Source organism: Dreissena polymorpha, chromosome 3 (assembly GCF_020536995.1).
Source record: "Dreissena polymorpha isolate Duluth1 chromosome 3, UMN_Dpol_1.0, whole genome shotgun sequence".
In the NCBI taxonomy this organism is placed as follows: Eukaryota; Metazoa; Mollusca; class Bivalvia; order Myida; family Dreissenidae; genus Dreissena; species Dreissena polymorpha.
Genome location: NC_068357.1, coordinates 145,703,762 through 145,721,823, shown reverse-complemented (window position 1 = coordinate 145,721,823; position 18,062 = coordinate 145,703,762). Strand labels below are relative to the sequence as shown.

General features: G+C 36.4%; 1 protein-coding gene across 1 annotated transcript; it reads right to left on the bottom strand.

Moving 5' to 3' along the window:
• Positions 1–577: 577 nt before the first annotated feature.
• Positions 578–17,606, bottom strand: LOC127871830 (adenylate kinase 7-like). Its single transcript, XM_052415062.1, has 16 exons — positions 17,439–17,606; positions 16,676–16,852; positions 16,240–16,443; positions 15,707–15,817; positions 12,820–12,903; positions 12,135–12,220; positions 10,507–10,597; positions 9,849–9,926; positions 9,282–9,431; positions 8,728–8,856; positions 7,614–7,854; positions 5,884–6,147; positions 4,686–4,766; positions 2,415–2,554; positions 1,984–2,142; positions 578–903 (listed from the first exon to the last, which is right to left on the bottom strand). Exons 1-16 carry the CDS (start codon positions 17,529–17,531, stop codon positions 865–867), a joined length of 2,127 nt encoding a protein of 708 aa, XP_052271022.1. The 5' UTR covers positions 17,532–17,606; the 3' UTR covers positions 578–864.
• Positions 17,607–18,062: the final 456 nt, after the last annotated feature.

Below are 18,062 nucleotides of genomic sequence, written 5' to 3'. Positions count from 1 at the left end.
AGATGAGCCTGTACAGTTCACACACGCTATGTTGTCATTGAATTTTACATTTAGTCTCTTCTAAGTAAAAAAATCCAGTTTAGGCAGACAGTGTTGTCCCTGCACAGACTAATCTGGGATTCAAACTTACACATTTATTAAGCCCAGTGTCCTCAGACTGATGCTCGTATTCATAATGCAGTTATCGGAAAACAATGCATTCTGAAAGTAGGATTTCTGAATTATTTCATGATCTAACCGTTGAAGGGATTTACTGAATGTGTTTTTTTCAGGTTGACAGACTTGTCTTACTTTTCTGTTTATACCTTATGAACTCATATGAACATAAACATACAGAAATTGTATGTGCACAAAGTATATTTTTTTTTTCTGCATGTGCTCAAAAACTGCTACCATACGGCCTTCTGTTTTGTGGAGTCTTGTGGGAATGGCCACATATGAGGGTGTCTTTAAAAAGCGCATGAGTGCCAAATATCATGCTATTTTTGGTATGAAGACTGGCAAATGTGCACTCAATTGTACAGAACAATGTGCTGAATATAGTGTTAGCCTTAAGCAAAACAACGACATGTACTAGTCAATTTAGTTTCATTTATTGCTATTCTTTAAACATGTAAACTTCACATTTTACAGACATGCATATATAACCGGAAATGTTAAATCAAATCAAAACTCACAAATGCATTAAAACACAATCTATTCTTCTTCAATTGTTTTATGAATTATACACAACTACTTAAAATATCACAGTTATCACTGATACAAGAAACACAACTTGCAATACACTGCTCAGTTCATGTAGACAATGTTTATGACCATTGTCCATAGTTAATGGTCAAGTGTTGTTCTATATCTGCCAAGGCTTTAGTCAACTTGTGGGTTCTGCTGGAACAGGTATTCTGCCTGGAAGAAGAAATCTTGCATTAGATAACTAATAGGAGCCGCCCTATGAGAAATCAAGTTTAATGCATGTGTGTAAAGTGCCGTCCTAGATTAGCTTGTGCAGTCTGAACTGGATGTGTGTAAAGTGCCGTCCTAGATTAGCTTGTGCAGTCTGCACTGGATGTGTGTAAAGTGCCGTCCTAGATTAGCTTGTGCAGTCTGCACTGGATGTGTGTAAAGTGCCGTCCTAGATTAGCTTGTGCAGTCTGCACAGGCCAATTCGGGACGACACTTTTTGTCTAAACTGGATTTTTGCTAAGAAGAGACTTTCTCTAAAACAAAAATACTATTACAACAGAAAGTGTTGTCACTGATTAGCCTGTGCGGACTGCACACTCTCATCTGAGAAGAACCTTTACCCACATGCATTCAACCCTGTTGTCCAAGATTGCTGCTAATATTGACCTTATTTATGCACAAACAATTTCTACACACACTGAGAAACAGTTTGTCCATATTTTTCCATTTTGCAATTTTTAGGCACTTAACAAAGTATAAGCTGTTGATGTGTAGATATCCACTAAGATTTAAAGCATGAATATATGAAGCATTTAAACAGTCAATACTTGATTCAAAATTATAACTCAGCCAGAATAAATCATCAGCACACAAAAGAGCAGAACTCCAGATCTCACAGCTCAAAGACAGACACTTCGTATAAGAAGTCGGTGGAAGCGTCCACTTTATACCCCGCCTTACTATATATTGTATGAGTAAAAGCAAACCATAACGTGCTTGGCTGGCATAATGAAATGGGCCTTGTTCTGGGAAAACTGGGCTTAATGCACGAGCACGAAGTGTCATACCAGATTAGGGATGACTCTATCCAGCTTAAATGGATTTTCCCTAAAATGGTACTTCCTTAAAGCACAAAATACACAAATGGTAAAGTTTCGTCCCTGATAAGCCTGTGCAAACTGCACAGGCTCATCTGGGACGACCTTTTATGCACATGCATAAGGCCCCGTTTTCCCACGTTTCATGTTACATTCTGGTACATTTATTTGTAATTAAACAGAAAGTTCAAAGAAATAGCCCTACCAAGTAGTCAATGGCGTCGTCAGGCCTGACCTTGCAGCACTCAATGAGACCCTGGGTGAGGGTGGGCATCACATGCTTCATGAGGTAGTTCCTCAGTGGGATTGACTCCGCCTCCAGTTTCTCATACTCCTCCCGCTTCACATCATTCAACTGCTGCGTCTGAAAAGTGTACAAAGAGTTTTAGTCAATGTCTGCCATTAGAGGCTGCACTGGTGTAATTTAAATCACGGCCTTTTTTTCATTAGTAAGAGAATTGCTTAAATATATTCCATTTTCCCCCAAAATTTTTTTTTTCAAAAAGTGTCATATTTAATTTACCTTATACGGATGGACAGATGGAAACACAAACTGACATGCTAAGCAGTATATACCTTATATATTATTTATCAACTTCCTAGAGGTAATTGATTTTACACAATAACTGTATGTACCCATTCCTCCTGGCGTTTCTTCCTCTCAGATGCCTCCTCCGCCTCCTTCCTCTCCTTCTCCTGCCTCAGTTGTTCCTCCAGACGCTGCTTCTCCTGCTCCTCCTTTCTTTGGATCTGTTCCAACTCCTCAGGTGTCGGGCCTGTATGGGAAAATGGGGCTTAATGCATGTGCGTAAAGTGTTGTCCCAGATTAGTGCAGTCTGCACAGGCTATCATGGACAACGCTTTACACATAAATTGGATTTACGCTAAGATTTGACTTCCTTTAAATGAAAAAATACCATCTTAGTGCAGACACTTTACGTACATGCATTTAGTTCCATTTTCCCATAATGCAGTTCAATCCATGTTTACCAACCACCAAGCTTTACACTCGATTGCCGATACAGTGTTCACAGAGCTCCATATTACAAAGTCAGGGCTTTTTTTCCTCCTTTATGAGTGGCCGTGGAAGGACATTTCACAATTTTGAAAAGGACAATTCACAAACCTAACATGGCCGTGAATTTTTATAAAATGGGCCGTTTTTCACAATTTTAATAATTTCACGACTCAGTTTTTCACAATTTTAAGAAGTTCGCGACTCAATTTTTCACAATTTTGAAAAGTTCGCGACTCAATTTGTCACAATTTTGAAAAGATTGCAACTCATTTTTTCACAATTTTGAAAAGTTCGCGACTCATTTTTTCACAAAGTAAGGGGGCCAGGGCCGCTTCACAAAGTCAGGAAAAAAAGCCCTGAAAGTTTAATGTTTTATTATGATAATATTTCAACAAAATATTGTAACCAAGTCTGCTACACAAATGTTGTTATTTCCCTATCCTCCAAAAATGTATGCGTTATTTTGAGCATGCATGTACCTCAGAATTGTAAGATCAAACGCAATAACTCTTTAGGTCAGTTAAAGCTGTTTTATTTTAAAAGCCAAGATCAACAATTAACTAGAAATGTGTCACAGACACTGATGCCTCCTCAACGCATGTTTTGACACAGACAAATCTACTATGTATTCTACAGCGGAAAAAAGACAATGGACCACACTGGTGGCAAAAGATTTTTTTTCCAAAACGATCATCTACAAATTCAGATGTAAAAGTTGGACCTTTGCCAAGCAGTTACAGGAGTTTAATACAATTTTGGAACAACATTTAATGCACAAAAGCCCTAAAGGTGACAACAATATAGCAGGCAAAATTCTGCTTAACCTTGCAGTTTCACAGAAAAAGCAAAATGTGTTCTTTACTATACTGATTTTTATAATTCAGGTGACTCTTGTTTTTACAAAAGGAAATTTATTTAAAAAAAACATAGCTTAGAATTAGAAAAGTCTGTATAGATCTTGTGATCCTTAGGCTTGGCAAGTTTTGACCCCAGGGCCTGGCCAGGGATTTGAAAAACAAGCAAATTCGTTGAATTGATATCCCCCGCCAATATGCTTCTGGACACAAAAGTATTATATTTGACACTCAAAAAAGCATTTTTACAAAATACAAAGGGCCATAACTCCGTTATTAACTGATGGTGTACAATGCCATTTGGTGTGCATCATCCTCTTATCCATATATTTACTCATACCAAGTTTCAATGAAATCCGCCAAAGCACTTCCAAGATATGGCTCTGGACGGATGGAAAGACGGACGGAAGGACGGACAACGCCAAAACAATATCCCTCCGCCTATGGCGGGGGATAAAAATTCGTAGAGGACCACCACGATACATTCCAAATACCAACTTTCTCAGTCTTGCGGTTTCAGTGAATAACATTTTTTCAGTACATATATAAGGAAGACCAGGAACCACCAGGATGGGGCCAATGCTCACCACAGGGTATTTATTTGACTAAACTTTGCAGAGGACCACCATATCATGTAACACAACACATATTAAACCCTTGCAATATTTCATGAAAGATTTTTATAGTGATTCAAATATATTACAAACTCGGCATAGGACCAAAATGTTAAACAGCAAATATTAAAACTCTAACACGTGTGATTTCAGAGAAGATATTTTTTAAAGTTTTCACTTTTAAAATCTAGTTTCAGCTCCGGTACATATGTAACAAATTGAAACAATTTTAGCAACTCTGGAAGATGGTCATTTTAGGATTATTCTTGTAAAGCTTCATTTAAATCTGTGTGACATTTCAGGAGGTAAAGTCCTATGAGGATAAAATTTAACGGACACACGCACTGACGAACAACAGACAAAACACTTAAAGCTTGCCTGTGAGAACTATGTGCTAAGCTGAGGTAAAACCATATATTACCATAGTTTCTAGCTTTTCCGATGATTTTCTTGATTCTTTCGACTGTTTCCCTCATCATTGGAGAGGTGTCCTTGGTTACATCTAAAATGTTGAACAAGACAAGTGTAAAGATAAAAGTAATAACACTTTATGAAAAATTGAAAGTATGGGCTAAAAACAGGAAACATTTATTAAAAAATTAATTGCATAATTTTCTTTCATTGTAAGTTTTTATTAAATATTTTAGGAACACAATCTTCAAACAAAATATCTTTTGATCGGTTATGAAGAGTGAAAAAAACACACAGAAATGTGCCAGAGACCCTGATTCCTCCACAACATATTTTTTGACACAGACAAATCCATTATATATTCTGAAGTGGAAACAAAGTGCTACAATTCAGCCAAAACTACTCACAAAAGTTATTCTGCCATGAACAAGTTTGAGCGAAATCAGCCAAGTAGTTAGAGGAGTTGAAAACAGTTAAAGGGACCATAATTCTGGCAACAATTTGTAACAGCCAAAATTCCTTTTTTAATTATCTTCCACACATTATGATTCCACTTTGCAGGTTTGAGTGAAAGCCACCCAGTATTAAATAATTGTTGTATATGTAGGACTTTGAGACTACCTGTATTTATTCTGGAAAAAACATAACAAATAACAATAGTTCTATCGAAGCAGGTCGCAGGCAAAACATATCTATAAAATCATCTTGGCACAAAGGTCATTTAGCTGTTAACATGTTGGTGAGGTTAATTCCTAGTTAAAGTAAAAAATGTTGGAATATATATTGAATGGTAGAAAAACAAAGGGCCATAAAAGCCCATAATTCTGCAAAAACTTGTCACATCCAAAATTCCTTTCTGTAAGATCATAAATACAATTAAGTCATTCAACTGTGAAATTATGAGCAAGATAGACCCATTAGTTAAAGAGGAGTTTAAAACAGAAGGTTCAGTGCGTATGTAAGTAAGGGTGGAGGGACAAGAGAAGATGTAATGCCATATCTAAATCAGGGCCCAAAATTGATTGTTTGTGTGATAATGTAACACGAATGATATGCAGTCAACAGCTGCAAACTCCAGTAAACACCAAAATATAACCACAAAACTGAGCAGGAATCATCACACGCTTTCATCACATAACTCCTAAAGTACCTATCTTTTAACACACATCTTCAACAATACCTATTTTCTAACACAACTCTCGCAGTACCTATTTTTTCCGGGTGGAACTCCAGCTCATCAAAGTAGTTGAGCACGGTATCGTCCTCAGTGTTGATGGAGCGATACACCTCGATGCGGCGCACCACCCCCTCCTCAGTGTTGTGGGTGCCCACAACCTCGCTCTCCGGCAGGTTCATGATGCGGTTCTTGAGGAACTCGTCGTTGGCCTCCAGGTTGACCACAAACTCTGGCATGATCAGCTTGTTGAACGTCCCCACCTTGGCAGCTTCCTCGGGCTCCTCGTCGTCCTCAGCTAAAATTGTAAACGAATTTTTTAGATACTTCATATTTCTTTAGAGTGAGGGTTAACCCTTTCCCTCAAAGATACGACCTTTGACAAGTATGTTGTTTCTTAGAGAAACAATTTAAATTTAAGATCTTTCTTCAAATTTTTAAGGCTTCATTTAAAACTCTAAGATACTGATGAGCAGCAAACATCATAAAATCTGAACAGTCTGTGAGTTACTTGCAGGCTGTTTTGGTTTATGCTTGTTGCTTATAGCCATTTCCACTTTGCTTCTGAGTGGCAAAGGATTAAGAAACTTCATATTTCTTCCGAATGATATATAAGTTATTTAAATTTATTGTAACAACTTGGAAAATTAAAAAACGTCTTTTTGTGATGGCTATCAGTGTTATCCAATGTTGTTATTTTTTTAATAAAAATATATAACTATTTAAATGCTTATCTAAATTGTTTGAATATGAAAACTTCATGACATTGATGCTGTGCTTTTAGCATATGGCATAACTGACAGTTAAACAAAATGTGTTGTGCCTACAAAAACAAATAAACAATAGCTTTGTCACAAGCATAGGATATACCTGTACAACACTTCATAAACTATGTTCTGGGCATATAACTCAGGAATGTCTGGATCCATTGGAATGGTAACCATCTATTTGAAGTTTCAATTTAATTTCTTGAGAAATGTGGAACTAGTTTAAAGCGAGATTATACGATTTTTGTCAAATATTTATTAATTTATGTAAAATGTGTAAAAAACTTATAAAACATATGTTTTAATATAAATTAAAACAAAAGTTAAGTAAAACATGTGTCGAAAAATGTGAAATAAGCCAGATATTTAATTCTAAGATCGAAAAAGGCTGTACAGTCGAATTCACCAGCATGTAAATCATGCATGTATGATGTGAATCTAAATTTAGTTTAACGGTTCATTTTAAATTCCTGCAACGATATCTATTCATACGACACACAAACACTAACTAAAAAGACGAATGGTTCGGTTATTGTAGGAAACTATGTACGAAGTATCTTCGTCACAAACGGCTCGGGGCGCTAATGTGTCTTTGCTGCATTTTATGAAATTAGTCTTCAATGTATAATTTTTCTTGACTAGTTTGTGTTATTGTAACATATTTTATCAATATATTACAATTTAACACATATAAAAAAATCTTATAATCTCGCTTTAACCAAAAAAACATGCTGTTTTTTTATAATATGCTTCACTTTTTTTTCTATGTTATATAATCATTATGATTGTTTTTTTTATCTTACATACATGTATGCTTAATAAAGCTTTAAGATCATGAACGTTTTAACATACATTTTTTTGCTCATTAAAAAGCATGTGGTGAGAGAACCGTTATATACTATATACTATTATATACTGCCCTGCAAACTGACAGACAAAATTATAAAAATCAAGAACAGACATTTTAGCCATCTCAAATCACAATCACTAAACTTACATTGGAAGAGATCCTTGGCCTGCTCCATGGTCTTAGGAAACCCGTCGAGTATGAAGCCCTGGTTCTGGCAGGGCATGGACATGAGTTTATCCCTATAGAACTTGAGCACGTACTGGTCCTCCAAACGGCCCCCGTTCTGCTCCTTGCCCTCGTTGATGGTGTTGAGGAGCTCCTGGGCATCCTGGGCCTTACCCTCATCATCCTCCTGGTCCTCAGCATCTGCACGCCGCGCCATGGTGGTCTGGGGTAATAAACATTAGCAATTACAGATTTTGCTCACACACTGCACCATTGTGGTCTGGGTTAATATAAAATAAGTATGGCACTGGGAAAAGGGAGCTAAATGAATGTGAGAAAAGTGTCATCCCAGATTAGCCTGTGCAGTCTAATCAGGAAAAACACCTTTGGCTTATGTGGCATTTTTTGTTTGAATGAGGTCAGTCTTTGGAGAAAATCCAGTTCAGCAAACTGCACAGGCTAATATGGGACGACACTTTACGCACTTTCATCAAACCTCATTTTCCCATTGCATGGCCCAAATACCAATAACAGAATGCCCTCACTTTGTGCTGAAGAATTTGAACTATAAGCATATTTTAGGTTTCACTAAAGTGCCTGTAATTTAAGAATAATTTTCTCTGAAAATGTGACATTTTTCATATTTTTTAATATACTTTCTTCAAAATTTGGGCGAAATATTTAATTTTGGCATGTAATACAGAAGACTGGATGTTGCAGCAACTGATATTGTTGAGTGAAACAATAGTTTAAATAGTTCTCATTGAATATCTAATTTTTATAGCATCATGGCCCAGAAATGTATAGGTTTCAAATGGAACTATCGTGATTTAGCGGAGATGTAGTGAATTCAACTTTTTTTATCAGCATTTTGTATATGGTACCAAATACATATATAAATGAATATTTGATAACAATCAATCTAAGATTCTGGTGAAGCACAACATTGTGAAGTGTAAACTAATGAACACGTCCCTTGTTTTGTATTTCATCATTGGAAAATAAATGTGTCTCTTGTTTTGTATTTCTTTATTGTATTTCAGTTTGAACAAGTTCTGAGTTAAATTAGGTAGAACAAGGCACAATCAGCTCTTACCAGATTTTCCATAGCCTCATCAATAACATCCTTTAGCTTGATGTGATGGAGCTTGTAATGGTGACACAGCTGTCTTATGACTGTAGACTTGCCCACTGCAGGGGGTCCCAGAACGCAGGCACGCAGGGGCTGAAACATGTGGAAACTTGGTCACTAAAGTGTATAGCCTTTTTCAAAACGCAATTAGGTGTGTGAACATTATGCATGTGTACTCAACAAATATGGTTTTACCTGCAAATAAAAGGTACAATAACTATGTAAGCATGATTTGCATACATAGGATTGAAGCTTTGAGTACAAGACTTTGAATAAGAGCCGTGCTCTATTGAAAACCAGTCTAAATGCATTGTGTTAGGAATTGTGACAAAATAGCCTGTTCAATCTGCACAGATTAATGGGGGAACTGCACAGGCTAATCTGGAAAAATACTTTACATAAATAAGCCTGGTTTTCTTAGAGATTTTTCTAGAGATATTATTATTATTATTTGTTTATGGGCCAGTATTAACAAAGATTGAATAAAAAAGTAAAATGTATAGTCATGTTTTGCTTACATGTAGGTTGCGTGTGTCCTTGTACTCCTTGATGATGGCTGCGATGTTCTCCACAATGCCAGCCTCAGAGGCCCAAGTGATACGCATGTTCTCCTTCACATTCACTGCGTCCATCCTCAGATTTACCAGGAGCATGTCAAAGTCACTTTGCTGCAAATGAAAGGAAACAAACTCTAGACCATGAATAAAATGAGCACATCAACCTTAAAAATCCTCATGGACACTTACAAATAACAAGAGCACCGCATAGCGGGTGCCAACGCTCAACTGCGGGTGCAGTTTTAATTTTTTTTTCAGATGTCACAGTTACCATTGACCTAGTGACCCAAAAATGGGTGTGGCGTGATGATTAAACGGTTAGAACTCATCAAGGTGCAGCTACATATGAAGTTTCAAAGTTGTGGGTGGAAGCACTATGATTTTAGAGCCTATGTTAAGGTTTTAGCACAACGCAGACGGCGGACGAGCTGGCTATGACAATACCTCGGGTTTTCTCCAGCGGAGTTATCAAATAGCATGAGAGTCTCATCCCTGCATTGTACAAAATGTAGTTTAAGACTCACTTACCTCAATTTCTTTGTTAAGAAGGGCCTCTTCTTTAGTAATGGTCTTGAACTTTCCAGTCCCCAGAGTGGAGCTCACTGCCTGAAATCAGAACTGGCTATCTGAGCAAAAAGGAACAGAACAGTGATATTCAAGTTTAGAGCGAATGACTCAAACACAAATATGTTTGAATTTCACTCTGAAACTGAGAATCCAAGCAAACTGAGACAATATTTTGTTTGAATATCACCAATTATTGCCCCTTATATGTCACTCAGACTAAAGACCATGTACATCTACCGGTAACTGAGAATATGACTGATTCAGTACATGGGCTGTGTTTTGTGAAAAAGGGGTTTAATGCATGTTCCTAAAGTGTCATCCCAGATAAGCCTGCACAGTCCACACAGGTTATTCAGTGACAACACTTTCTGATATTTTTCATTTCAAGAAAGTCAAGTTTAGGCAGAAAGTGTCGGCCTGGATTAGCCTGTGCAGACGGCACAGGCTAATCTGAGAAAACACTGAACGCACATGCATTTAACCCCCTTTTCACAGAGCGCTGCTCATATATAAATTTCCAGAAAATGGAACGTTCAACAATGAAAAATGGGCTATATAATTAAATATAATGTACTAAGCAAAGGAGCACTTAGTACTTTTGTTAATAACAATTGCCTACCTTGACAATTTCTTCCAATGTGTTGTTAGAATCATCTTTAGCAATTAGATATCTAACTTTAGGTCTGCTGTCTGCTATGTTCTGAATCACCCTGGAATAGAAAAGAAAATCCTTACACTTGTACCTTTCAGCTAATTCCATACTCCAACGATTGAATAAATTAAAACATGATGTACATTAGTGGACATTTGTCAAAGCATTTATTGTTGCTCCCCGTTATAATGTTAATTGAAAGAAACTATTTCACATGTAATTTAAGCCCGCCAGATTTGAAAACCAGGTATGAAATGCTTCTTGCATTAAAATGGCCAATTGGGTGTTAAATTTAACATATTGAGTGAGGCTAAGAAATATATGATTTGTAGGGAGCCTGATAAACTTCATCATTTTCCAACATAAACCAAATATTATAACTTTCTGATTATGGTAAACTTCTAAATCAACTTGAAAATGTTAAAATTTGAAAAATAATGTCTCTTTAATGAAATGGCTTGTAAAATAGCAATCAAATAAATGTGTGCAAAAAATACATATAAAGCTGAAGTTTATAATATGGGTTATTATCTAATTAATTTAGCTGTAGAAATAGGCAAAACAAGAGCACCGCATAACGGGTGCCACGCTCGGCTGCGGGTGCAGTTTTGAATAAATGAAAGCTTGACAGAGTTGACAGAGTCACAGTGACCTTGACCTTTGACCTAGTGACCCAAAAATGGGTGTGGCATGTTGAACTCATCAAGGTGCATCTACATATAAAGTTTCAAAGTTGTAGGTTGAAGCACTTTGATTTTAGAGCCAATGTTCAAAACCTTGACAAAATGTTAAGGATTTAGCACGACGCGGACAGCGGACACAACGAGTTGGCTATGACAATACCTCGGGTCCCCGAAAACAGCCGAGCTAAAAAGAAGTGGCCTATAATAAATGCCCCAGTTGAAATCATTCAGAGTTGATTCCTTGACCCAAAAGAAGGTCAAAGTGAAATTGAAGATGAGGTCAGGTGATGTGAGTGCGATGAATATTGAAGGTAAGTATCAAAGCTTTTAAGATGGTAGTATTGATGTCAATTTCGGTTTACACAGAATTTTGACCTTCTGAATTAGTCTGAGTCCATATTTGGTTAAAGACAAGGTCAAAATGATAATGGTGCTCGACAAGGTGATATGTGTGTGTTGAGTGTCCAAAGATAACATCCATGCAAGTTTCAAAGCTTTGTAGCAAGAGGTATTGATTTAATTATCTTTATCCCTATCTTTTCAGGTTTACCAAGATTTTTGATTTTCTGAATAGACCAAAAGTTGGTCAAAGTCAAAATCAGGTTGGGTGATGTGGTTGTTTTGATAGTGTTCAAAGTCATTATTCATGCAAGTATCAAAGCTTTGCGGGAAAGATTATTGATATTATACAAAAGGTGTAATTTTTGCCAACATGGAACAGACAGAACAAAAAAAAACAAAAAGAAAGGCCAATCGCTATGCCTTCTGGATTCTTTACATACCAGGGACATAAAAATACATCAAGAATTGAGATAGCAAATACCAAATCTGGCATCAATTAACACAAAAAATGTCACCATATAAAATCATGTTGACAACGGCACAAATTTTGAGATACATAAAGGTCCATACGCAGCTAGGTCACGGATGTGGATGGTGGGTACAACATTCTGTCCATTGCCAAAACACAGGAGCTCAGGAGCATTGTGCCAGGCAGACTGCAAACAGAAACACAGACCACAGTGGGCAATTAGAACACCACAATATGTGTGCTCCAGATAATTGTTAACATTTTTCAACTTATATATTAACTAATGTGACCGGTGAATGATTGTGTTAAAGTTCTGTGTCTATGTTACAAGAGACATGAAGCATTTTATTATGACAGCTTACCTATGATAAAGTTTGTACAGACAAATATTGCAGACAATGCAAATTGAACAAGCCATTGATTTTATCAACTTTGAAAGCAATGTGTGTATGTAATTGAGCCTAGCTGTGGGCAAAATGCATGTGTGTTGTACCAGAATAGCCTGTGCAGTCTGTACAGGCTAATCAGGGATGTTCACACATACACATGAATGAAAATGAACATGCCCAATAAACTTCTTTAAACAAAAATATTCATAAAAGCTGAAAGTGTTGTCCCTGATTAGCCTGTGCAGACTTCACAGGCAAATATGGAACAGCACTTTACGCACATGCATTAAACCTTATTTTCCTACAGTGCGGCCCATTTACATTAATATAGATGCTTAATTGATCTGAAATAAACAGATTAGAAAAACAGTATCCACTATTTCTAGCAGGCCCTTACCTTGAAGAGATAGTGGAAGATGTGCTCCTCGGCTCCATAGCTGAGCGCTGACGCCACCACGTATGTCACCAGCTTACTCTTGTTCTGAAGGGGAAACATCTCAATGGTACAACAGTCAAAATATCTGTTCATAAATGATATAACAGTAAAGATACCAGTACAAAATCTCTGCAGTGCATCCAATATTATTATGGGAGAGCTTGATATCACTTTAGCATACTTTTGATTGATTATGACTAGAAAATTTAGTATAAAATGAAATCAGCATTGTATGTTGTTGTTAATAACATAACTAGGCTGTCAGGAACAACTTGTTGTAGCAAGTACATGTTTTCTTAACATTATGCTTTTTTTGTGGTGTATAGGAAAATATTGCTTTTTCAAAAACAAATTTGTCCATACTTTAGTGTTCAAGCAGTTTAAAGCAACAGTGAAAATTTTGGATAATTTTCAGTATAACTTAGCAATTACTTATTTTTTTAAGTCATATGACATCATTTTTCAAGCACAATTCTCCAGTTTATCTCCTTAAAAATGCAATAAGTAAAAAGCATAAAATAAACAGGCAAATTTAAATATTTTCTCACATGGCTGCCCTTCTTATGAAAGTATTTATTTCTCTGATCACAAGTGAATACAAAAAATTAATATCTACCCAAACCAGCAAATATCCTCTACATTTTACATATAAACGAACATGCAAAATGTTAATGAATTTACTGTGCCATCTCAAGTGCATCAATTGTGAATAACAATAGCAGCTGTACAAAACATGATAAAAATACAGGCAACAACAAGTAGAGACCTTACAGCATCGTCTATGAGTCCGGGAGTTGAGGACTGACTATTCCCTCCCTACACCAATGTCCACCCATGAGATTGTACATGTATACATGTTATATCTTATGTTTATTACATGTTTTAGTGTATGTTGAAAAATTTCATTTACTTTACAAATAAAAAAAGTTTGAATAAAAAATAGTTCATTAACAACCATTTTAATGAAATTACAAAATAATACCAATAAAATATATAATGACAAATTTAGGCTACAAAATTATATAGAAATACCAGTATTTACTGCAATGATAAACATCAAAATCAATCTCAAAGCTTTTTGTTAATAATTACCTGGTGTTTTCTGATAAATTCACAATGAAACAAGGGACAAAATTGTCACAAAACCAGGTTTTCATTGTGAAAAAAACTCTGATAAAGGGAGAAAACTCAAACTGAACTTTTGAAATGAACAAACAAAATTAACCCCCTTTGTAAGTTGTTTTTTTTTAAATCTATTTTTAGTCGTGCGACCTTGACATTGGAGATATTGACGTGATTCTTTCGTGCCACACACCGTCTCATGATGGTGAACAAATGTGCCAAATGATTTTAAAATCTCACAATGAATGACATAGTTATGGCTAGGACAAGCTCATTTATGGCCATTTTTGACCTTTGAACTCAAAGTGTGACCTTGACCTTGGAGATATCGACGTAATTATTTCGCGAGACACACTGTCCAATGATAGTGAACAAATGTGCCAAATGATTTTAAAATCTGACAATGAACGACATAGTTATGGCCTGGACAAGCTTGTTCCGCCCGCCCGCCAGCCAGCCCGCCCGCATTCGCCAATCTAATAACCAGTTTTTTCCTTCGGAAAACCTGGTTAACAATATTTAAACACAAGGAGCCAGAGGCAATAAAGTGCTCACCTGAGCCCCCATCTTAGACCCCAGGAACTTCACTGTTCATAGCATTTAGTGTTCACAAGGTTTCACAGAAGATTTATATGGTGAACATTCCCAGCATCTGGCAGGGGCATCGGGCAGCCATGTTTTTGAACTAGCCACAATCATTTGATCAGCCCAGATATGTACAACTTATTAATGGTCTGAGTAAGTTTCACTATGAGTGGGTCGAAATGATGACTAGAGTGTTTGAATGGTTTCACTATGCCTCATAACAAAAATGTCCTTCACCCATGGGGGCCATGTTTTGGAAAGGAACAATAATCTTTGGAGAAATCATTACAACAAATATTCAGAGCATGTTTTATAAAGATTTGGCAAACAAATGTGATTTCTAGAGTGTTTACAAGCTTTCTCCTTAAATTTGAAATGTTACCTACTTTTTAATCCCACAAAACCCAAATTTGAACTATGACAAGTCATAGGGACACAAGGTCTTACCAGGTTTTATGAAGATTTATTACAATAAATATGGCCTCTAGTGTTCACAAGCTTTTAATTTGACCTGAGAACCAACTTTTTAAGCCCACATGACTCAGTTTTAGACTCTGCCAACAACTCTTTGAGTCAAACATTCTGACCAAGTTTCATAAAGGTTAAGCAATAAATGCTGCAACTAGAGCGTTCAAAAATCAAATGCTGATTCACGACAGAACAATAGATGTGTTTGTCAGAAACACAATGCCTCCTATTGCGCCGCTTTGAAGCCATAAATTTGACCTTTGACCTTGAAGGATGACCTTGACCTTTTACCACTCAAAATTTGCAGCTCCATGAGATACACATGCATGCCAAATATCAAGTTGCTATCTTCAATATTGCAAAAGTAATGAAGAAGGTTAAAGTTTTGGTTTAAGTTTTTGAATTTGTTTTTTGACCTTTGACCTTGAAGTTATGACCAAGGTTAAAGTTTTGGGACACACACACACACATACACACACATACAATGACAGACAGGCCAAAAACAATATACCCTCGATCTTTCAATCCGGGGGCATAAAAAAACAACGAACAAGAGGCGTTCACAAAGGCTCACATTGATTTAATTACTAGCTAAAAGACATGTTGATTTACTTAATTATCACTCAGTCTAAAGATCATGAAGTAAACATATGACATAGTTGATGATACATACAGTTTTGCCGAGCTTGATGACAGTCTTCTCTGCACTGATGTGCTCCTTGAAGTTTGGGTGAGGCTTCCTCCTGCGGTAGTCATCCTCAGTGAATGGGATCTCAGGATCGTCCTGTCCAGAGGAAAGAGAACAATCAAAACATTTCGTCACATTATTCCATCAAGATCAGATTAACTTTCTCAAGCAAATTGGAAGGAACAAGGATACATGCAGGCTTGGTGATTTTTTAAGAATTACTAATTTATTCCCTTCTAAGCCACTTTCACTTTTAATTGGAGACACAGTTCATTAAAAAAATATTTGCTTTCATTAAAATGTTTCTACATGATAAAGTATCAACCAGGCATATAAAAGTTATTGCAATTGGTATAATAATATAATAATAATATATGTTACTTGTTTACTGTAAAGATTATGAATAAATGAATTATTTCACAAGTAAAGAACCTATAGATGAAATTTGAGTACAATAACTATTTAACATTTACAGTTGTTCAAAAATTCCTTTAACTTCAATAAGATTTTCCACTTACAGGGTCCAGGGGTTTGCTCTTGGCCCATGTCATCACAGAAGAAATGAGGATAAACATCTTGGGCTTCTCAATCTTCTCAAGGTCAGAGTGAAGCTCAGATACGGCCCACACTGCCTCGTCGATCTGGTCGGGGTCTTCTGTGATGTCGTACACAATAACATCACATTCCACAAGGAATTCGTACAACTGATCTTTGTTCTCAAACTAGGAAAAAAATCAAATCAAACTTGAGTAAGGGTGAAACATACTTAAATCAATTCAATGTATTTTATGAAATGTTGAAACAGTTAGTAGTATTAAGTGATATATGGGCCATTATTCATTACAAAAAAATGCATCATATGCAATTATAAGCATACAATTTTGTCTGTATTTCTTTAAATATTTATGAAAGAAAATCAAAACAAGAAACCTCAATTATCAGACTCACACTTACATTAACCAATTCCTTCACATATTCAGGTTTGTCAACATTCTGACCACGTTCCTTTGTAGTTCCAACAATTTCATAACAGCCTTCCTTAGGGGCTGGGATGATGCTGTCAGTTGACTTGGCATCGTCTTCCTCCTCTGGCTCCTCAAGGGAGGCACCGACGACACATCTTGACAGATACTGAAATCACAGTGAAGCGTTCAAACCATGCAGTTTTACTTAAATAGACGGACACAAGATTTACCTCACAAATTTATACTCCCCCCTATATTGAAAAAAGGATTAGTTTTCATTCAACCAAAAACCCAAATGTCACAATGAGCTCTTTTAGAATGACAAACATTATGTATAAAATCTTGCCTGTACGAGGATACACAAGATGGTGTCAGTACAATACGGAAGAAGAAGATCTTTCTATTGCTAGGTTTACAGTTAATGTGATATTTCATGTTTGGGCAAGTGGCTTTACGTTCAGGGCAAGTAGATTTTCTAAGTACAAGTTTGTTTTTAGGTTAATGTTGAGCTCTGCGTTTGCGATTTAATTTAAACAGAATCCACATGTTGGAGCCTCAATTAAGCAAACAACCTAGCCTATCCCTTTGGGGAATAATTTATTAACCAAATTTATAAATGGGACAAAATTGTCCACGGTAAACTTGCATTCCAACTTAGCTACACCATCATTTCATTCAATGTCGCGAAAATATGTAATTTACTTTCATTTATCAATTTCAAAGAACCATATAAAGTGGCATAAAAAATGTACCTTCGCTAAGTTTTTGCCTTGAAATCTGTCAACTTGGTTCACGAATAACCTTTTACTTTTAGGTTTATCGGCATCGTCTTGTGTGCTCGCCATCTTTGTTGTTTACTAAATGACAAGTGCGCTTCCTCCGTTGCTACGGGACAAATCCGTCGATGTTTCAAAAATTCCGATCCGTTACGGAAAACTCCGAACATTAACGAAGACTTTAATCTGTGTCACTGTGCGCTTGCCAATAATGGCTGAATGGGTAAAACTTTTGCAAACTTAATTTTCTTGTAAGACTTAAGCGATGTCGCAGATTCATGGACTTCCACCACTTCCACAATGCTTCAACGGTTTTATACAAATTCAGAGAACAGTTTCCGAAAGTAGTCAGGGAGATGTGAAGGAAGGGACATGTCATACATTAACTGTTCCTGACCAAAATAAGAACTGTATCAATGTCAATGAAAAAAAAACAGCTGGCAGTTATGAGACTGATGACTGTGCCGTTGCTGCTGGAAACTCGCCAAATTTTGCACAGACTCCGTTTATAAAACTTAACAATGCATTACAAAGGCTGAAGTTAGAAATGGTGAGTTTCAATGAAAATGTACGTATTATATCTATGTAACTTACCGCCCC